Source organism: Pseudopipra pipra, chromosome 4, assembly GCF_036250125.1.
Source record: "Pseudopipra pipra isolate bDixPip1 chromosome 4, bDixPip1.hap1, whole genome shotgun sequence".
In the NCBI taxonomy this organism is placed as follows: domain Eukaryota; kingdom Metazoa; phylum Chordata; class Aves; order Passeriformes; family Pipridae; genus Pseudopipra; species Pseudopipra pipra.
In genome coordinates, this window is record NC_087552.1 from 64,201,336 (window position 1) to 64,223,635 (window position 22,300).

The window sequence follows — 22,300 nt, forward strand, 5'->3', positions numbered from 1 at the left end:
TTCAGTTGGTTTAATAATAAAAATGCTGGAATTACCAAACATAAGGAAATTACTCAGCATATTTTGTGTATAAAAGTAGTCATAGCTGGTCAGTGTTCTTCCCTTCTGCTGACTCTGGCAAAAAAAGATTCTTTCCAAGGATCTGTTGTTCTGCTCACTGATTGCATATTTTGACAAGCAGCAGTGTATGCTTTTCTTTTAGAAGTGCCTAGAATTTTCCTTAGACAGGCATGCCAACTCTAAATACTGATTTTTTTTATTTTTTTTTTTTTAATTTAAGGAACCTCCCTGCAAAACCAGCAGAAGAAGCTCAGAAACACAGACAACAGTACGAAGAAATGGTAGTTCAAGCAAAAAAAAGAGGTGATGGAATTTCTTGTCTTGAGAGGAGAAAAGTAAAGTTAAGGGCATTTCTAAACCTGAAATAACACTTGTGACAGTCTGTTGCTCTGTAATGTGGGGGATCTGTACCTCCCTTTAAAGAAGTATCAATCCAAAGAGAGAGGAACAAAGGTAGTTTCATTGAAAAGCCCCACCCTAAGCTGAAAAATAAAAATCCTAGAATCCAGCAGGAAAGAATTTTTTAATCTGTAACTCTTAAATAAATGAGTGGCATCTATTTGTGGCTTTAAAAACTTACTAATATAGTGAAGTAGGTTGTCAGTCAAATTAGTGAAGACTAGACTTAAAACTGCAGGGTATTTGTCAGTGTCATGTTGGGAACAACCTGTTCAGGCTGCAGTACATAAACATATAATTTTCCACATAGGAAAATGTATGCAATTGTGTTCATTTGATATCTCTCACTTACAGCTTTCCCAGAGTTTTGCTCGTAATTTCTTGTCTGACATTGTTCACACAAGTGTCTTAATAACACTGTACCATGCATTTGAGGCAGAGGTGACAGTAGTGGTGGTTTCCTTCTGCTGGTGTTTTTGGCCATCTGGGTTTTCTAATTAAAAACATGCTTTGCAGTAATAGGAAATTTGGACTCACAGAGGTTTTGCATTCAGTGGGAGCTGCTGGAAATATTTTTTTCCAGCCAGCCAGACCTTTGAACAGTATGGAACAGTGGAAAGGTGATATGAACACAGGACTTCCTTGCTTTCTACAGCTGACATACTAATAGAAGTGTCCTTTTGTGATTTTGATCATACACCTACCAGTGAAGTTTTAACTTCACGTGACTCCTGTTTTAGTATATCCACTTTAGTAGTCCAGAGGAGTTTCTCCGTTCCTTCTTTGCACGTAGGGTAGGTGGCTTGAGAGAATTGAGGATGATTAGGCAATGGGCCAGGTCCTTGTGCTGTCTTCACTGGACCTGGAGTGTGTCATTCTGTCCAGATAAATACCATGACAAACCCATTCTCTCTAAAGCCACTCCAGATGAACAGATTTACAGAGGGATATGTTGTTTAGAGGTCAGGAGGTCAAAGAGTGTAAATACCCTCTTTTTGTTAAGAGAAAAATTGAAAGCTTGTATCAAAGCTGAAAATATTGGAGACAGCTGGGATTGTTCTGGGATTGCCACAGCTTCTCTTGGGCTTTAAAGTGGACCTATCAGGCAGAATGTGTTCATTCCAAAGACCTTGTTCACAGTACTGCTGTTCTGAAGTTGGTTTTACTTGCCAGGTCAGTACCTTCCCACGCTGTAGACAGTGTGTGTGTGCACATGTGTGTCCTGTGTTTCCACTGTGCTGCTGTGTCTGCCTGTGTTTGGTAAATCCATGTCCAACATCTTTGCCAGTGGAAAAAGTAGTAGCTGGTGATGCAGGAAGATGCATTGAGTGATAATGCAAAATGTAAAATATATCTAAACTAGACATGAAAAGTGTTTTCTTTTTAATGAACTGAAGGTTCCCATTTGTGATGGATGACATTTAGATGATCCATGTGCCAAGTAACATCAAAAATGTGATTTTTTGAGAGAATATCTAAATTGTAATATACGTATGAAAATGAAATACAAAACTTGTATCCATTTGGCCTGTGTTTTTGAATCTGACATATCCAAAAGGGTGGGGCTTTCTTAGGAAATACTCTGACCTGTCCTAGTAGGTGAGGCTGTTGGCTGTCAGAGGTGCTAATTCAAAATTACTAGTGTGGTTAGATTTGGAGGGTCAAAGAAACCATATATTATCCAACTCCCTTTGTCCCATCCATTGAAAATGAGCCTTGTGCATAGCTCCACTTTGTTCTTTGTTCACATTTGACATCACTGCTTAGTTAACTGTGTGCCTGGGAAATTTTTAGAATTCAAGCAGTAATTTTAGGTGAAAATGGTGTGCTTTTACATGGTCGTATAGCCATGGCTAACTCTGAATATTTAGTTTATGGTTTCATTAACTTAAAAAGAAAATTTCTTTTCTGCAGAGTTGAAAGAAGCTCAGAAGAGAAAGAAACAACTGGAAGAACGCTGTAAACTGGAAGACAGCATTGGGAATGCTGTTTTAACATGGAACAATGAAATCTTGCCCAACTGGGAAACTATGTAAGACAGTATGTTATACTGAGTTTTAATTAAAAATTGTGGAGTCTTTATCCTGAAGAGAAGTTACAAAGTTAGGAAGCATAATTTTAAATGGTCTTGGAAGCTTTTCTTTGAAAGTCACTCTTGGACAGGTACAAAGAAAATAAACAACATATGTCTTTCTGAAAGGTGACTGGAAGTGATACAGTGCTAAGTCTTATTACTTGTCTTTATTGAAGGCTCAGGATAATCAGAAACTGAAGCACTGAGAAGTGATCTGTGGTAGAGAATGTAAAAGCATGAAGCATCATACTTGAACACTATGCATTTATCAGAAATGAGCTTTCCTTGACTACTTAAGCTGTTCATTTTGTATTATCAGTGTAGATTGAAGTACCTGTAGGGTTTATGAAGCCTCTTTAATTACAGTGTGTTATACCTGCTGGGATAATCAAATGATGGAAAAGAGGAATAGGGAAAAATTATTTATATTAAGTGCTAAAAGATTTTGTACAAAGACAGCATAGGCAGTTGATAAGCTGCCTTCATGGTCTTTGCTAGTTATCTTAAAAGAGCCACCCCTTTACCCCCCCCAAATACAACCACCATTTATCTGTTCAGCATAAACCAATGGCACTCAAAATTGCAATTTGCTTAACCGTGGAATTCGGTTTGCTGAGAATATATGTTAAAAATATGGACAGAATTTGTTCGAAATTTCTGGAGAACTGAAGTATAACAAATCAAGCCTAAGCAAATTGTATATTTGTCTGTACACATTTGTCTTTAGTATTTGAGGATGCATCTGTTATGTCTGCCGTAAAAATAAGGTCACCTTTTCCTTTATTGGTTTAAAAATCCAGAAGTTCCCCAATGCGTTCAGTATTTTACATTTTAGTTCAGAGTCTGCTCTTATATAAACGGATTGCTGTGGTTTTACCACTTTCATTGGTGCTTAGGTGCTATTCAGTTCCTCCTGCTGGGCTCTCAGATTGATGAACATCAGCTGCAGCCATTTCAGAGCTTGTGTTCTGTTAAAATGTCTTTCGTGCTCCCCCCTAAAAGTTACTCCTTGTCACATCCTCATGCATTTTTCCAGGGGGTTAGAGCTGCAAAGATGGGTGGGAAGCTGCACATCTGTTTGCGCAGCAGGGTGGTGACAGAGGGCAGAGGGGAGACTTCCTAACTTGTCCCTGTATTAAGTCTTGCATGGAGCTGTCCAGTCTTTAGCATAGGTAGTGGCATAGGTATGGACTTCTTTTCATGTGTTCCCTATGGTTTTTGCTGGTCAAGTGTGCTTGCAGATTGTGGGTGCTGTGATTGCAGTGCCTCTGTCAAAATAAGCCATTACCTTGGAAGGAAGTAAGATTTCCTTCGCAGTTCAAAGCAAAATAAAAGAATGGGTGTGTGCAAATTGCATTCTTGGCCTGTTGATTTTGGTTGGGATCCCTTCAGCAGTGGTAGGAGGACACCTTTGCGATTCATCAGGCAATGAAATATTTCTTAGGCTGACCCGTTTTTCTTTAAACAGGTGTTGTTCCCGTAAAGTTCGAGAGCTGTGGTGGCAGGGCATTCCCCCGAGTGTGAGAGGCAAAGTCTGGAGCTTGGCAATTGGCAACGAGTTAAACATCACCCATGGTGAGACTGTTGTTTTGTTGACATACAAAGCAATAAATAGTAAAGGGACAGTCATGTGTCTGCTGTGGTGTATCAGAACCTGAGGTGTGGGTGTGAGGAAATGTTATCGAGTTATGCCTTTTCATGGTGCTTTGATGTGTTTTGTTCAAAAATACAGTGTCTTTTAGTCTTGTAGCTGTTCTAGGACTGCTGCTGTGAATTGTTCCTGATAATTGCTGTCACTGTTTCTTGCTTTGATGTTAGATGGACGTGGTCAGAATTAATGACTCAAGCTTTTTTTTTCTTTTTGAAACTTAGAACTGTTGTTAATTTTTGTAATGCCTATAAATATGCATGTAGTGTGCTCTCTTTGATTTGAAGCAAGACAAGAGGTTTGTAAGAGATTAAAAGACCCCTGGGAAGATTTGTACTTTTGTTTGTGTGTTTGTGAAAATAGAAATAATGTTCTACTTCCAAGTGCAGAAAAATACAGGTCTGAAAGACTAATATATGTAATTAATTCCAACATGGAAATGGGGTAGACTGCCTGTACTCCTGCTCTATGGTGCTGCTTTTCTGTGCTTTTTTTGGCTTAGTTGCCTTGGGTGTAGTTCTTACATGGAATTTGCTAGACTTGCCTAATTATCCATTCAGACTATAATTTTGAATATCCATGCTCTGGAAGAAAAAGTAAATACTTGAACATAAAATGCAACTTATGCCTGGATTGCCTTTCCTTTTCACTTAATCTGAATTTAGGGGTCAGTGGAACATATCTTTCAAAACCATAACCTAGTCAGAAGTTCAGCTACTATGTTAGAGAGGAATGTTACTTGTTAGGATTAGGGCAGCACTGCCCACGTGATAGGTAGTGGACATAAGTATGTTCAAATAATAGACTTGGTTTTCTGTTTTACTTTGTCCAGAACTGTATGATATTTGCCTGGCTCGTGCCAAAGAGAAGTGGCGATCACTTAGCACAGGAGGGGCTGAAGTAGAATGTGAAGGTATGCTCTTTGCAAATGATTTATGCTGTGTTGAAGAATAAGAGATTTTGTAAAATCGTTCCTTAAAATGAAAATCACTTATTTTAAACAAAAAATTTTGTCTATGAAGATTTGTTCTGGTAAAAAGGAAATGTCTTTTTGTGGAAGCAAGGAATAGCTGTATCATTCTCACTGAAATGATGGTCTCTTATAAAGCACACTTATTAATTTTTCTTTATAAACAATCTCTAGGTACAGCTCTTATTTTCATATAAATTTGTAGGAAAACTGGGGAAGTTTGGGGATTATCATTTGAACTGCAACACTAAAATACTTTTCTGCATCTGTAGTTTTAGAATTGAAACTCAAATTATAGCAGAAAGCTGTATTTTAGTCCCTTACTGCAGCTTTGAGCCAATCTCTGGGGTGTGTTTCAGAGAGCAGCAATTTATTTTTGCAGACAAAGTGGTTTGAGATTTACTAATTAATTGGAAGAGTTGTCTGGTGTTGAGAGAGTATAAAACTACATGCAAATGAAATTGCCTTTGGTAAGTAATTATGCTGAGCAGAGCAGAAAAAGGAGAACACACATACTGTCATTTATAACCAGAAAAATGTTTTGGATTGGAAATCCCCTACTTTGTTCTCTTAAGATTGTCTACATCTTAAGTAAGATGGCATCTAGTACATTTCCAGCTTCCTCTTTATTTTCTGGAGTGTAGATGCTCATGTGACTGGTACAGACATTGGCTAGTGACAGCTCTTGTTTTTTGATTGCTCAGTAAGCAGCAGTAGGTAATTCCCATCTGTACTTACCAGAACAGACAGAATACCAATAAACCCTCGATATCAGAAACAAAACTAATGCTATAGAAATATATTTTGTATGAGATCTGTTTCAGTTATGGAGAGTGAATTATAGTGTCCATTATCTTTAACGACACATACGAAGACCAAAATCTGTGAATTTGAAAGGAGAGCTGATGGTAGTAGAGATGGGTGGTATCCATCAAATGCTGCTGCTTTAGGACTTCTCTCTCCCACCACAACCTTTCCACAGAGGCAGCTACTTCAGGAGCCACTGGGAAGCCTTGTTGGAGGTGAGGGGATCACAGGTTAACAGACTTGTGTCTGTCTAATGATTTTCAGCAGATAACAGTGAAGTGCCTAACCTGCCTTGCCCCGTGTCTTTCCCCACATCACTTCAAAACAAATTAAGGGTCACTGTGCACTGTAGGGTTGCTCTAGGTCAGGCCAGACTTGCTGCTTAGCCTGTGTGCTGAATTCATGGAATTGTTCTGTCTGTAACCTTATTCCCTAGCATTCACATCAAAATAAATGAGCTGTGCAAAAGCTAACCCTTACTGGAAAATAAAAAAAAAACAAAGAGTGTACACTGATCCATCTAATAAATGCAGTAACTTTGGCTTTTGCAGATGCTGGGTTTTCTGCAGCTGACAGAGAAGCAAGCTTGGAGTTAATAAAACTGGATATCTCAAGAACATTTCCTAGTCTTTGTATATTCCAGCAGGTAAGCAATGTTAACTTTTGTCTTGACTTCTCAGGGAAACTAAGTTTACATAACTTTGCCTGTCCCTTGGTTGAAACAGCCCATTGAGTTCAAATCTGAAGCAGTAAGCATCTTGAGAGGATAAAGTTCCTAAAGATTTTGGAAAACTGTAAATAATCTAGGAAAGAGTAACCTCAAGGTACTGTCTTATACATTTGGAAGAGACAAAAACCCAATGTGTTGGTTAATCGTTGTGATTCATTTAACTCAGTTCATGCTGGTTTCTGTCTGGTGAAGTGATGCAGGTGAGTGTTTCCAAGTCAGTGAATCAGCATCACTGGGTTGCAAATAGATACTGAGAGAGAGAGCATAGCTCAAGCAAACATTTGTTGGCCTTTTTTTGGTTCAATGTAAGACTAATTTAGCTTGTATGGTTTTGGTGTGCTTTAGTGACTCACTTTAATCGGATTTTGTCCTTCTCTGCACAGATTTCAGCAGCCCTGTAAAAAGTTTAGATTGTGATAAATCACCATTTTGGGGTGAAAATTTCCCTTTTGAAATTCTCAGTCACAGTACTCAGTGCAAGATATGGCAGCTGTTAATAGTCAAAATGTGAAATTCTTCTTAGCTGCACGTGTCATTCTTGATACGTTCTATGTGTGTTGTGGCAGATTGTTGTTTTGACTGTTTCCTTCATGGTTGAATTCTGCCTCCAGTCTTAAGGACAATTAAGTGGTTTGCATTGTTGTTCTGCTTTCTTGGCACTGTTGTCAAAGTGCTGCTGAGCTGTAAGGAATCTCTTAGGCTTGCATTCCTCTTGTATAAGTATTTAATAGGTAATCGATGTATTGGATGAACTGTACCTATATCTAATAAATGGGGTTTGAAGGACTGTTTCATGCTCTTAAAGCCAAAATTATTTGGAATACTTTGGGCTGTTCTAAGCTGCATTGGGAAAGAACATGTCCTTCATCAGCACTAATAGAGACCATCTTTAGCACTGAAGAATTTTTAACATGTTTGTTGTATAATCAGATGTATTGTCTTGTTTTTGTTTAATTATAGGGTGGTCCTTACCATGACACGTTGCACAGTATTTTAGGAGCCTATACTTGTTACAGACCTGATGTGGGCTATGTAAGTGAAGAATTTTTTTTTTTTCAGGGGTGGAGGGGGAGGATTACGGGGAGGGAAGATTGCGTTAATCAGTCCTTTGTAGGGCATATATTAAATGATTTTATGAAAGCTTGTTGGGGTCTGTGTGCGCTTTCCTCTATTTCAGTACATGCTTGAAAAGTGTGTAACAGTTCTCTTGCTAAATTTAAGCTTTTTAACAGGTTAAGTGGAAAACTCAAAGGGACATATTTGTACTCAAAAATACATACTTTGAAAATTGAAGTCAAAGAGAAGGTGTAGTTAAATTGATTGTTTGAAGTAGTTATTGTTAATATCCGCTGAGACTCTGCTGTTGAGGTGAAATGATAGGCTTTTCTGTGCCTTAGCACTGAGTGCTTCTGGACCAGTCTCTAAAGCAATGCCCATTGAAGCTGCATGAGCTCCCTCATAGTGTTTGAAGTAGTGATTATGAGAGCACTGAGTGGATTTCAGATGCTTCGTTTAGTCTCTTTTCCCAGAGCAGGCTTATGTATGGAGGCTTGCTCTTTGTTCAGGAGCAGTGTTTTAGACAAGGCAGATGTAGAAAGGTGATGTTTCTATTCTGTAGGTAGCATGTAATGCTTGGCAAGAGCTGCTGAACATGACTGCCAGGAAAGGAAACAAAGGGCAGGTCAGCTGATGTGCTTCCTTTGGGGCAGCAACAACCTGTTGTGTTGGAAAGGAGCTGGTTCCTCAGGTTTGCAGGAATGGCTGTCACACCTTAGTCCATGTGACTCTGCAATGGCAGCACTGCACCCTCAGAGTGAGAGAGCTTTGCCTGGATTCCATAACAGGCTTTGTAGAAAAAGAGAACAATGTCATGAGCTTATGGTAAATGAAACGAGTTTAAATCTTAAAACAGTATTGTTTGTCAAATGAGTCACTGCTGTTGTCTGTAACTGCTGGTAATTGATGGAAAAAGGAAAGTACAGGCTTTGTCTCTAGGGTCCAAGTCCAGCTTTCCACAAATAAGGCTATATGTGACCCATCCCTAGGAGAAGAGAGATTACTTAGAAACACCTTATTCTTAAAAAAAAAAAAAAATCTTTATTCTTTGTCTCTGAAAGCGCTGTCATCCTAACCTGTCTTACGAGTTTTACTTGGATACTTTGAAAGAAGGCATCATGGGGATTGTTAGCTTCCATGCTCTGAATGTGTGATACCAAAGGTCACATGAGTTAAAAAGATCCTGCTTTTATGAATGTTTCTCAAAATTCAGCAGCTCAGTGAGTGCATTAAACACTAGTGATCAGGAGGACAAAATGAAGAAGTCTTGGAAGAATACAGTCATTGCTGAATGGTAACACTTCTCCTTTCTTCAGGTACAGGGCATGTCATTCATAGCAGCAGTACTGATCTTGAACTTGGATACTGCAGATGCCTTCATTGCTTTTTCTAACCTTTTAAATAAACCCTGTCAGATGGCGTTTTTCCGTGTGGACCATGGCCTTGTGAGTATGCAAGAAAACTGTAATTGATGTGTTGTGGATAATGTGTAGGGAAAGTTTAAAAAGAAATAAAAAATTGGATCAGTAGCTTGGAAAATAAGTCAGAACTTATTTTAAAGCAACATGCTTGATAAAGAAACCCCAACACACACATGCAGACTCCCTCAAAAAAGTCAGACTAAACCAAAGATCACCCCGTTTACCTTTTTGAATAGGCAGGTGAATGAAATTTTTGAGCAACTGTTTTATGATGCTCAGAGAATATTTATGAGAATATTATTCCAGCAACTGGAAGCTGAAAACACCTTAGTGTCGGAAGTGTCTTGAAGGTGCTTTTTATTATAGTCTAGTGGATTGCTAAAAACAGACTGTTGCAAGGAGAATCAGGTTTCCCCTATCTTACTGTAGCAGCTGTGTTTGAGTCCATCAGGCTTCTTTTCAGAGGAATAGACCCTTCCAGTGTTCAGTGGGAGCTGATTGCCTCTTTCTCTCTGGAGCATCTAAAATTCTATGTTGGCATGTACACTGAGCTACTGGTCTGTTATAGCAAAATAAGACACATCTCTAGTTTACTTTAAAGGTGTTTTTATGTGAAATATATGGCATTCTTTATTTCTTTCTCACCTTTTAATGCTATGAAATAGGATCTGCTTCTCAAGAGTTCAAGTGGGAGAAATAAAGCAAGGGAATGCATAACATCAACAGTAGTAACTTCCATTGCTTAAACAGTAGGACACTAGAGATCCTATCAGTATTTCCTGCTGGAAAAGCAGTGTGTAATTCCTGTTGCAGTCCCTGATTCTCATGAGTTGTAAATGCCATGGGGAGATGCACCACAGTGCAGACAGCACTAGTGGCAGTATCAGCTGTCTCCATTATAGCACGTGTAAGAAGAGGACATGCTCATGCATTCACTGTGTAAATGTGGTTCTTGGGAAGTTCATTTTGGACTTGAATTGAATAGAATAAGATAAATATTTTTTTTTAGCTGAGAGAATTGGGGTTTGGTGTGCTCTTGGATAGTGCTGTTTAGTTCTATTAGCCTGTCCAAACAGAGACTACATGATAAATGTGTGCTTACAGAAGGGCAGAGATGGTGACAGATGAAATATTATTAATATATCATGAAAGCAAAGCCGTGATTTAACATCCCAAGAAAAATGTTGTACCTAACATTTGAAAGGGAGTAGTGACACTAAAGTGAGACAGTTTTGGCTTCCTGTTAGTATAGTGACCTGCTGTCTACACTCATCTTTTTGTATCAGTTTTACAGTTTAATAAACAAATGCTGATTTGTTGTATAATAAACGAAAAAAATGAAACCGGTTTAAGTTAGTTGTGTAAATTGTAGTAATTTATACCAGTTTAACTTGACTTCTTTTTTTGGTTAGTTTCATTAAACGACATTATTTTTCAATTAACACTGAATAAATGTCATGTTGACTGTTGATTTGATCATACAGATACCTGTACTACTGCCCACATTACTATCAGCAGATGTGATTGTAGCACTTATGTGTAAGGTCCCGTCTCTAAAATGCTGCTGAAAGGAAGAGCTCCAGTGGAACTGTCTCACAGTGGTGCCAGCATGTCAACAGGTCACTGTGAAAGCAGAACTTTCTGATGCATTACCTGCTTCCTTGTTTATACTCACAGATCTCATGGGTGTTTGGATTTCATGTGTTTAAAAATCCCCACTGGGAAGCTGTTTCAGGTGCACAGTTCTCTAAGTGGGTTCCTGGATTTCTGCTGTCATGTTTGACATGAAGCTGTTTCTCAGTAACTGATGGTTCAGAGATTTTATGTAACTTTGGTTATTTCTGTAGCATACACCCATCTCTGATTGGCTTAAAGCCTTATACTCATACTGACTACCAGGCTCAGTTTTTTATTTGCCATGTTAATGAAGGTAGTCCACCATCTGTTGCTTCATTTAGAGGAAATGGGAAAAATTTCTATGAGGACAATTAAAAAAACTGGGAAAAAAACCCCAGGACATAAATCTGTCAGAATTTCAGACAAGAGTCTCCAAAGGGATTCTCTTTTCCCTTTACTGCCATGGTGTTCTGAGGAGAAGTATGCTGCTGCAACTCATACTTTGAGGATATCACAGCCTTTCCTTATTGCTTTTATTGGGATACTGTAGTTACTGCATCATTCAAGGACTTTGCCTAACTTTTCTCTCTATAGTATTAAGGAGGGTGGCTAAATAACCTTTTGTTTTTAACCGTAGTTGAATTGGAAGATCTGTTTTTTCTGTGCCATCTGTTATGGAATTTTACTAAATACTCGAATTTTAAAATAGCATAAAAGTCTTTGTGTTAAAAGCAGTGCAGTTCTGGGGGTTATGATGTCAGACAGAGTTACAATCTGTTTCTCTTGCACAGGTGTTTTGTCCCAGTCTTTGAGTTTTCTGTGTGAACTTCATCTCTTCCTCTTTGCAATATAAATTATTATCTAATTTTAAAATGTATAGTATTACGTTGGTATTAGAATATGATTAGAATATTAAAATAGCTTTGATGTTAGAATATGATTTATGATTGGAATCTACTGGACTCTTCCCTGTTGCTGTGGAGTATCGATATTATTTTAGTTTTGTATTTCATTATGTTCCATTGGGTCTTGGATTTTGTTCAGTATAATATTAAATTACTGCCACAAGCATAAAAAAACCACTGTTATATTTATTTTAAGAAATCTGCAAAAAACTTGTCTCCTGCTGGTATTTTTCTTTCCAAAGGAAACTGGTCAAGACCCAAACCAATCATTATATTGTTTAGTATGAGAATGGTATACAGAGTGGATCTTAAACTTTTCATGCTTAATGCATTTAAGCCTGTTAATAACACAGCTAACTGCTTTTTTTCTCCCCATTGTATTTTCCCAGATGTTGACTTACTTTGCCGCATTTGAGGTATTCTTTGAAGAAAATCTGCCAAAGTTATTTGCTCACTTCAAAAAAAATAACTTAACTCCAGACATCTATCTAATTGATTGGTAAGGCATTGAAAGTGTAATTACTAATGTGCATACTAACATATAGCTCTGTGACAGAAATTGGGATGTTCTTACCTGGCTGAATGTTCTTTCAAGATAAAGGCATTATTTTTTTGTTCAGTTCTTGAGTTGTCAATCCAAATCATTCCCACATACTTCTATGATGTTTAACATCTGTCTAACCTTTATTATTGTACTTACGTTGAGTTGGAAGTTTATCTGGAAATACTGCTGTATAGCAGTGTTTATCCATATTTAGTGCCTATTTGGAATATCTTGTGAGAAAATCTGTTAGTCTTTCTATTGCATGTGCTGGTGTGTACCAGGGTTGTGTATTCAGAAAGTATTGCTAGTCTTGCATTTGAAATGTACAGTTTGTCCTGCACATAACAGGAAAAGCATAGTTAAAACATTTGTCCATATGACATAAAACCACAGAAAAGCTATTCCACTTAGCAGACAAGCAATTACAGTCTTTTTATAAGTTGAAACTGCTTTCCCTTTTAGTTCTAGTATACTCAGAACCTTTTTCCTTAGAGAGGAAAAAAGACAAGGATCTTAATTGCACTTCTGCCAAATTTCACTGTGGTATTAGGCACTCCAAACTGACTGTTTGCATTTGTGCCTACCAAACTTTGGTTTGGGGCAGTTTAAATGTCTCTTTTCAGCAAGACTTTGTTGTTAATTTTGGGATTACATGAAAGCTTTTTTGTGAAAAATTGGTTTGCCCTTAAATTGTTGACAAATTTTTCTGTTCTCAGGTATCTGACAAATACCTTCAGTAAAAGAATTAAGAGCCCAGTGGTTACAGCTTTTTTTTTTCCTCTGAGATTAATAAGTTATTACTTTGGAAAACATTTGTGCTGTTAATACAGTTCTAGCTGAACCACACTGGCAGTATCCTGATCTTAAGGATCTAGTTGGTAGCACTGAACACGTTGCTCATCTGTTAGACAGAAATAGATTTAAAGTAAATCAGTCCAATCCAACAGCTCAAAGTTTGAATACATGACTTTTCATAGAATCATAGAATTGCTGGGGCATTGGAACAGTCCTCTGGAGATCATCTAGTCTAAACCCCTGCTCAAAGCTAGAGTAGGCTGCTTGGGACCTTGTCCAGCTGGGTCTTGAATATCTCCAAGGAAGGAGATTCCACAGTCTCTTCATTCTGTTCCAGTGTTCAACCACCCTTACAGTCAACAAGCTTTTTATTTTCTTAGGTTTAAATGGAATTTCCTGTATTTCATTTTGTGCTCATTGGCTCTTGTCCTTTCACTGGATACAACTGGGAAGAGTCTGGCTCTGTCTTCTTTACATCCTCCTACCGAGTGTTTTTAGACATTTAGGTCTGAGCCATCTCTTCTCCCAGCTGAAGAGTACCAGCCTGCTCAGCCTCTCCCTGTGTATCAGGTGCCCCAAGCCTTTAGTTACATTCATGGTGAGCTGGACTTGCTCCAGTATATCCATGTCTCTCTTGTACTGAGAAGCCCAGTGCTGAGTAGGTGGGTGAGCTGCCATGGCGTGCTGGCAGTGCTGCTCCTGCTGCAGCCCAGAATTTGTGGTGGTCTTTGCTGCAGTTGCTGGCTTAAATTCAGTGTGGTGTCCATCAGGACCTCCATGTCCTTTTCTGCAAAGCTGCTTTATAGCCAATTGGTTTCCCAAATGTACTGGTATCTGGGCTTATTTCCTACCCAGGTGCAGGACTTGGCATTTCCCTTTGCAGGATGTCATGGAATTCATGATGGCTCACTTCTGCAGTGTCCATTTATCTAATCCATACTTCCTCAGTTTATCAACAAGGATTTTATGGGATACAGCATTGAAAACCTTGCTAACGTCCAGATACACAACCTCCATTGCTTTCCCCTCTTCCACCAAGCCAGTCATATCGTTGAATAACGCAATGAAGTTTGATCAGGCATGATTTTGCCTTGATAAATCCATATTGGCTTCTCCCAATCACCTTTTTGACCATCATATTTTTGAAATGATCTCCAGGACTTTTTCTTCCGTTACTTTCTCAGGGATGGGAGTGAAACCAACCAGCCTGTAGTTCGCTGGATCCTGCCTCTTGACTATAGGAGTGACCTTTGTTTCCTTCAAGTCCTGAGGAACCTGTCCTGATAACTGGGGTCTTTCAAAGATAGAGAGTGGCCTCACAATGACACCAGACAGTTTCCCCACATACTTGTATATCCCCCATTTGTTTAAATATTCCCTAATGTGATCCTCCTCCAGCTAGGGTAGGGTTTCCTTGCACTTGGCTTTCCCGCTGGTCTGGAGGACCTGGGCTTCCTGAAGGCAAGTCTCAGTGAAGGCAGTGAGTACAACAGCCTTCTGAATGACCTTTGTCACCAGGTTCCTTGCCCTTTTCAGCAGTGGGCTTGTGTTTTCCTTGATCTTTTTACCTGCTGGTGCAGGAAAATCCTTCTTGTTGTTAACATCCATTGCTGGATTCAACTACAAATGGACTTTTTATTTCCTAGCCCCTTCTCTGTATACTCAGGCAATGTCTCTGCGTTTCTCCAGGGTCACCTGCTCTTCCTTCAGCCTCTTTTATGCTTCCTCTTTATATCTGAGTTTTGTCAGGAGGTTCTTGTTTATCCCTACAGGCTTCCTGCTGCCTTTGCTTGAGTTCCTTGATTTGCATGTGCCTTTTGTACAGAGGGTGGTGTACCATGGGTTTTGTGTGACTTGGCTTTTACACTGGGATTAAATATTAATGCACTATGAGTAGGGCACTGAGAGGGTGTGTAATGTACAAGCTCATTTCTCCCAACATTTAATGGGAGAAATACCATTAGAAGGATTTTTTGACTGAAGGCTGAGAATATTAAACTTAACTAGATCTATGTCCAGAGTATGGAAAAAATACTAGGATAAGATAGAAGGGAAGAAAAAGAGCAGAGGCTGGTGTGTTCAGTGATAAGAGGAAAGGTGTTGAAATTGTATTGCCTCAGACAATGTTGTGAAAAGCCAGTGTGTGGAGGAAGCAATTGAATAAAAGGGATATCAGAATAAGATGACTGTAAACATGTGGGAGAGTAACTGGATAAACAACATTGAAATCACCAGGTTATTGTATTTTTAATGGGTAATAATGTCAATAGCAAAAGGCAGTCCAGAAATAACATTGGCCTGTTACTTGATGGGGTGGACATTTCACAAACAGGACATAGACAAGGCAGAGGTGTTTAATGCCTTTGCTTTGGGCTTCAGCACCAGTAATGGGTTTTGGGGAGCCCTGAGCTGGAAGACCATGGCCGTGAGAATGATAAACTCCCATTTGACCCTGAGCTTCTGTGGGACTTGCTGCTCCAGCTGGATGGTCTGTGGAGCCTGATGGGATTCATCCAAGAGTACTCAAAAGAACTGGCTGATGTCACTGTGAGGCCTCTCTCAATGATTTTTGAATGATCTTGGGAATCTGGAGAGGTCCCAGTTGCCTGGAAGCTGGCTAACCACTGTCCCAGTTTTCAAGACAGGCGCAAGGGGAAACTACCAGCCTGTCATTCTCACTACAGCAGCTGGTCAAATTATGGAGAGGATTATTCTGGGAGGTACTGAAAAACACCTGAAGGACAATGCAGTCGTTGGTCACAGGCAGCACAGGTTCACAAAGCATAAGTCCTGCTTCACCAACTTAATTTCTTGTTATGACCCAGGTACCCTCCTAGATGATGTAATGTTTTTAGATTTCAGTAAAGCTTTTGATACCCTCTCTTACAGGATCCTTCTGAACAAAATGAATAAACACATCATGGGCTGGGTGAGCAATTGGCTCACGGGTCAAGCACAGAGAGTAATAGTGAATGGGGTAACATCACAGTGGGGTTCCACAGGGCTCCATCTTGGGCCCTGTGCTTTTCAACATTGTCATGAATGACTTGGATGCAGGACTAGAAGGGATGTGAAGCAAGTTCACAGATGACTAAAGTGGAAAATCTGCTGACTTCCTGGAAGGCAGGGAGGCCCCACAGAGAGACCTCAACAAATGAGAGGACTGGGCAATCACCAACCATAGGAAGTTCAACAAGGGAAAGTGCTGGATTTTGCACCTGGGATGGGCCAACCCAGTACAGACATGGGGAATGAGATGCTGGAAAGCAGTACCAGGAAAGGGACCTGGATGTCCTGGTCAATCACAAATTGAATATGAGTCAGCAGTGCCCTGGCAGCCAGGAGGGCCAACTGTGTGCTGGGGGCATCAGGCAAAGCATCGCCAGCCTGTCGAGGGAGGGGATTGTCCCACTCTGCTCTGCACTGGGGCGGCCTCACCTTGAATATTATGGCAGCTTTGGGCACCACAAAATAAGAAAGATATTAAGCCATTAGAGAGTGTCTGAAGGAGGGTAACAAAGATGGTGAAGGGCCTTGAGGGGAAGCCATATGAGGAGAAACATATATAAGGAACAACAGCAGAAATCAGAGATGTAGAAAAACAGACTCTTTTGACAAAAGGTTGAAGGTTTATGTTCCTTTCAGCAGTTTCAGTAGATAGACTATTGTCTTTTCTTGAGCAAACCTTTATGTGATCGGTTGTTCTCTCTTAGCACATATATAGGGTAAAAAAAACCAAACACAAAAACAAAACAAAAACCACCAAAAGAAGAAAAAATTACAGACTTGTGAGCAAAGAACTGAAGTGATGAAGTCTGTGTTGAAGTGTTGTTAACGTACTGAAGCACATCAGGTCCCCTTTTTGTTCCCTCTGTGGGTGTTGTTAAGAGCACTTGAGAGAAACTTCAGTCAGGAGTGACTGTGGATGGCACTTCTCAAAGTCTTTGTATCAGTGGATTGACAACCCTTAGCATTTCTTGCTGATTACCTGCATCCATGTTCAAGCTGTTTATTTTAATTCCAAGGACAATTTACTGTGTTACTCCTGTCCCTAGAGAGTCACAACACTATGATCTTGCACAGAGATGTAGGCTGTTCCAGATGGACCTGCCCAATCTTGTATTAAACGTTTTTTAAACTTGTCTTGAGCTAGACAGCTTGTACCACTCTGTCCTTAATTTTGTTAGGCAGAGCAGGTTGTATTTATCTATGTAAAACTTGCATATCTCATTTAAATATATACATGTATATGTGTGTAAGTGATGTATATGTGTGTGTGCATACACATGCATACTTTATACTTCAAAATACTTTGATCCTGTAGGAAGCAGATTTAGACTTTTTTTTTTTTAAATCACCACTGAGTGTGGCTGGAGTTTAAAGTCAGGGAAGAATAAGGTACAGTGTCACATTGAGTAGGCAGACCTTTTGCTTGTAGGTAGGAATCTTTGTGAAACAGCCTTGCTCTAACAGCATTACTTTTATTTAAATGAGCATTTGTTCTGAGCCCCAGAGGGATGCCTGCTGCTATTCCTGTGACTGGTGTGGTTACTGTGCAGGCATGTGTGCAGCAAAGCTCAGCTGGTGCCAGCTCTGGGAGGGCTCTAGGAGCCAGTACTGCACAGATCAGTTGCTGGGAAACCCTCCTGTTCCTGCCACAATTACAGTGGAATCAACTAGTCTCCTTTGTCTTCTTCCTGTAACCAGTGCTGCAGGGAATGGCAGTAAAATTGGTGTGCTTTAATAATTTTTGAAGGGATGTGTTCCAAGGAAAAGAAATGCTGTGCGTGGGCCCAGCTGTGCAGGTGATGCATTGCTGCTCTGGGCTTTCTTGGGTAGAGGATTTAGGAAGGGGAGCCCCCCTGCCAGTTTAGTTCCCCCACTGCCTTCCATGATGGGAAAACTCCAAGGACTGAGTAGCTTTATTAGAAGGTACAGTGGCATGATTATCAGAGGATACCTGCCACAAGTAAGCTATCTTTTTTACAAAAGGACTCGTGCTTCAAACCCAAACTCTGACTGATAAATCTCACAGAAAGAATTTAAAGGCTATACAGGTTTTGACTTTTTTTTGAGAATATAGAGGGGATCAGGTGTGAAAGAGCTGTAAAGAGCAATGTGCAGTCAGGTTCACAGAGAACAGAGGGAAATAGTGTGTCTGAATAGCCCAGTTTTGGCCTCTCGCTCTGTCAGCTGATGTTCTGCAGGCTCTTGTGAGCAGAGCATAATGTGGATCTGCCAAGGACACATGCTGTCTATTTATGGCCTGCTGCTGCTATACAAACACCTCTTTATCCCTACTCAGAAAAATGATTTTGGCAATAATTATAGCCAAAGGCTGTGTTTGTACTGATGGATTGATCAGTGATTCTGTGGTATTACATGGACTGTGATTGTGCTCTGTGAACACGAACTTTCTATTGACACCATGTGCTTGTTATGATAAAGGTCCAAGCCACTTTGTGTGGCCATTTTCAATGGGCGCTTCCACTAAAATATTTATAAGCTTGCTCTGTGTTACTTTAAGAAAAGCATAGTCCACACTGCTGCCAAAAAATCCACTTAGGATGATATTTTAAGTGCATGCCTCCTCATCAAAGAAAAACTGGACTGTAATTCTGTCTAAAGTTTTTTGGGGACATCCTGATTTTTTGAATTGGAATTGTTACCAGACTCAAAAAGATCCCAGTCTTCAGCCCAGTTTACAGTGTGCTTATCCTTATGTCACTGCAGTTTGGGGTGGAATCAAGAGAAATATTGCAAGGTGAACAAGCAAGGCTTTTTGGTTGCTTTTGACTGGTTGGAAATTGCTTAGAAACATGCACAGTATTTATATTAGATTGATACATTTTACAATGCAGTCCGCTTTGCTGAGTGCTAAGAAGTTGCTCTGTTGCAGTCAGTATTTTATATTACACAATATTTACTTCTTTTTTTTTCCTTGTAAGGAACAAAGTAAATACTTCCACTTTTTTTTTTAAACTGTAATGATTTTAAAATTTACAGACCTGAGAAAAGAATGTGTAGTGCAAGAAATACACAAGATCTGATTTGCATCAGTGTTGTGCATGACTTGCCAATCTGAAATATGGGATACCTGTCTGCATTGCTCTTGGTAACAATCTTATGAAGAGTTTTTAAGCAGAAAAGAAAGAGAAAAAAGGGTAGGATGGAAGAAAGAACAAAGGAATGAAAGCACAGAGCCTGTGATTATCATGGTAGCCGTGCTTTGCTTTCTTGATAACATTATGTTGTTGCTTTTCCTGTGAGCAGCAAACCAGCCAGGACTTCATGCATCTACCTCAAAGAACACTTTCATCATAAGCAGATCTGGGGAGGAACAGGAGCTTCTGATACTTTTTTCCCTCTTCCAAACAGAGAGAGGCCAGTAGACTGCACCTGTGTTCCTGTGACCCTGACACCTCTGTGTGAGTTGGCTGTGCTGTCTGCACCTGGGACTTACAGTGGTTGGAAGAGACCTGCAGACAGAAAATCATCCACAGTACAGAGGGAGCAGATCATGTGCAGGGAGTGTGCCAGTGCTGCTGAGAGCCACTGCTCTAACTGGTTCAGTCAGGCAGCTGCTTTCTTGCTGTGATAATTTCAGCTGGGTTTCGGACCAGTAGCTCAGATGTCTAATAAAAAACGTCTTTTAATGGGAAATCTTTGAAGGGAGCAAATGCTGTATCCATTCTTAGCAGTGATTCCTACTGATGTTTCATTGCTTGTTCTAGGGGGCCCAGTCTCTGTTCTTAGGGCTTGATGCCTCAATTCCATCCAAGGATTAATGAAAGTTAATTGCCTTGTGAAGTTCCTGCAAATGGCCCTTCCTTCCAAATTATGAAGAGCTCAATGGCAAATACCTTATTTGATGTGACAGCTTTTTTGATGTGAGCAAATCTTCTCATACAAAAGTAGTGTTCTCATACATAGTTCTTTCTTCTGACAGTTAATTTCCCACATAGTTGGAGATTTAATACACATGGGTTATTCAGGTTAGGTCTGAATCATGACAGAATAATACCTTTTGAGAATAAAAACAGTTCAAAAAAATTGGCATTATTACTTATCTTTAACCAGGACTCATTTCTGGCTGGGTGTTTGCCTGCTGCTTGGTGACCAGGAAAGGACTCAGTTGAATTGCTTCCTATTACACCGTTCCTTTTAAATTGAAAAGCTGTTGCTGTTTCCTGTGCATGTGTGTGTACAGACACAAGTCTTAACTGTGCTGTGTAGGTATTCTGTGGCAAGACAGTTTTACATGGCATGTGGCTGTACAAAAATATTGAGAGATTATAAAGTCTGCAGTGCACCATCAGCCAGTAACCCAAAGAAAGAGCTTGTATTGTGCTGTTCTTTCGCATTTGTGTATGTGTGTAAAATACATACATGAGCAGTTTTGTGGGTTTTTTTTCATCCCAGACTCTTGTTTATTTATTTTTATAGTTCTAATTTAGCTCTTTGGAGAACAGAATTTAAATGATTTCCACTTGTTATAAAAAGATTGCAATGAGATGAAAAATATTTTTAAAAGTAAAATCCTAAGGATCATAAACCTGCAATTCACTTGTCACCTGAGCTTGTGCAAATGTTAGTTTTGTCTTGATGTTTCTAAAATGAATATATTTTCCCTTTTTTCTGTCATGTGCTGATTTATACAGAAGCCGGATACTTGATGAGGCATCATTCAAATAATCTTATATGGTAAAAAGCAGATACTGCAGAAAACCTTTGATTATTAGGATTTGCTGTGAAAATACATTAATTCATGTTCCATACCTATATATGTGTGTGTATGTATCTGTTCAATTTTATTTTTTAATGTAAATCCGAGTTACTTAAATGAAAAACTTGGAGGGGATAGAGGATAGTCTTAAACACAGGATAGCTGCTGTTGGATTCAACATACTTGAAAGGGACTTTTTTGTGAAAAGCCATGGAAAGGTTTGATTTAAATTTGAGCCTTTGCTGACCTCTGCTGGGGAGAGAATTCTTTGCAGTTTGACAGAGATTTTTTTGCAGTGCATTTGGGGAGAAAGGTTCTCTCTGAATACTGAAGGAAAAAAACCCTGTAATTCTTTTCCCTTATATATTGTAAAGTGATTCCAGGAAACTCAATTCTCATCACTTGCTGTTGGGTCATTGTTGGTGGCAATGAGAGCTTGTGCTCTGCTGTGTAGCCGGTGTTGGATAGAGAGAGAGGGGGGAGCAGCTTCGTGTTCCTGCCTGCAAGGCTGTCAGCATTTTGGTGAAGGAAGAAATGTGCTCTTGGTAGTTAATGAAAATACAGTTTTAGCAACCGGGAGGAGATTCTTGCTTCTGCCATTACCCTTTTTCTTTGGGGATCACACCCCTTCAGCCACACTGAGCCACCATCTTATCACAGCTATCTCTGAACCTTCTCTATGGACATCCTGCTGTTTCTCTCAACTTGTGAGAGGTTAAGCTGATCTTTCCTCCAAAAGTTATGCTGTTATTATTTTGCCAGTCAATCAAGCCTAGACCACAAGAGTTTATTTTACACATCTCTTTTATCTGATCCACAAAATTCCCTTTGCAGTTTGTCTTAAGGTTCATCTTTTTGTATTTTCACAGCTGAAACTTCATCAATCCTCAACTCTGAATTGATGATTTAATAGGCCTTTGATTATACCTGTGATCAGTGCATGCCCATCGTAAAACTGTATATGTTGTGTCCTTGGTGTGATCCAAGAAAATCAAACTTGGAGACCTGGGCTGATAGCAAAATGCCTTACTGGTTGTACAATTTGATATTGTTTTGTGGGTTGGTATGCTGCAACTAAGAGAAGTACTTCTGAAAACCAGGAAGGAATATTCAGTTATAAATATTTGAGAAGCCTCAAACTTACTGGTGGTCGGTCTGTGTCCTTCTGTGACTACCCAAGACATTTTTCTTGTCCAGTAACTCTGAAAATTTTGTTCCATTTTTCAGGATATTCACATTGTACAGCAAATCTTTGCCACTAGACTTGGCATGTCGTGTCTGGGATGTGTTCTGCCGTGATGGAGAAGAGTTCTTATTCCGTACAGCGCTGGGAATATTAAAACTTTTTGAAGATATTTTGACTAAAATGGACTTCATTCATATAGCCCAGTTTTTAACAAAGCTACCTGAGGACTTGCCTTCAGAAGAGTTCTTCACATCTATTGCTGCCATTCAGATGCAAAGTAGAAACAAAAAATGGGCTCAGGTAAAGAAGATGTCAATATTTGATAACTGATGATTGTACTGTACTCATGAAAATGGGGTTTG

The 22,300-nt window shown here is 39.5% G+C and overlaps 1 protein-coding gene across 5 annotated transcripts in view; it reads left to right on the plus strand.

Moving 5' to 3' along the window:
• The window catches only part of TBC1D14 (TBC1 domain family member 14), a 69,321-nt gene that overhangs the window by 42,330 nt on the left and 4,691 nt on the right, over positions 1 to 22,300 (plus strand). For 3 of the 5 annotated variants that reach the window (XM_064653293.1, XM_064653294.1, XM_064653298.1), the window contains 9 exons: positions 281 to 363; positions 2,374 to 2,491; positions 4,002 to 4,108; positions 5,014 to 5,094; positions 6,510 to 6,604; positions 7,649 to 7,720; positions 9,061 to 9,189; positions 12,077 to 12,186; positions 21,980 to 22,238. In XM_064653293.1, the coding sequence (XP_064509363.1) occupies positions 281 to 363; positions 2,374 to 2,491; positions 4,002 to 4,108; positions 5,014 to 5,094; positions 6,510 to 6,604; positions 7,649 to 7,720; positions 9,061 to 9,189; positions 12,077 to 12,186; positions 21,980 to 22,238 (1,054 nt within the window). Of the gene's footprint in view, positions 1 to 280; positions 364 to 2,373; positions 2,492 to 4,001; positions 4,109 to 5,013; positions 5,095 to 6,509; positions 6,605 to 7,648; positions 7,721 to 9,060; positions 9,190 to 12,076; positions 12,187 to 19,299; positions 19,455 to 21,979; positions 22,239 to 22,300 lie in introns of those variants that run through there. The other 2 variants (XM_064653295.1, XM_064653297.1) reach the window with 2 other exon arrangements.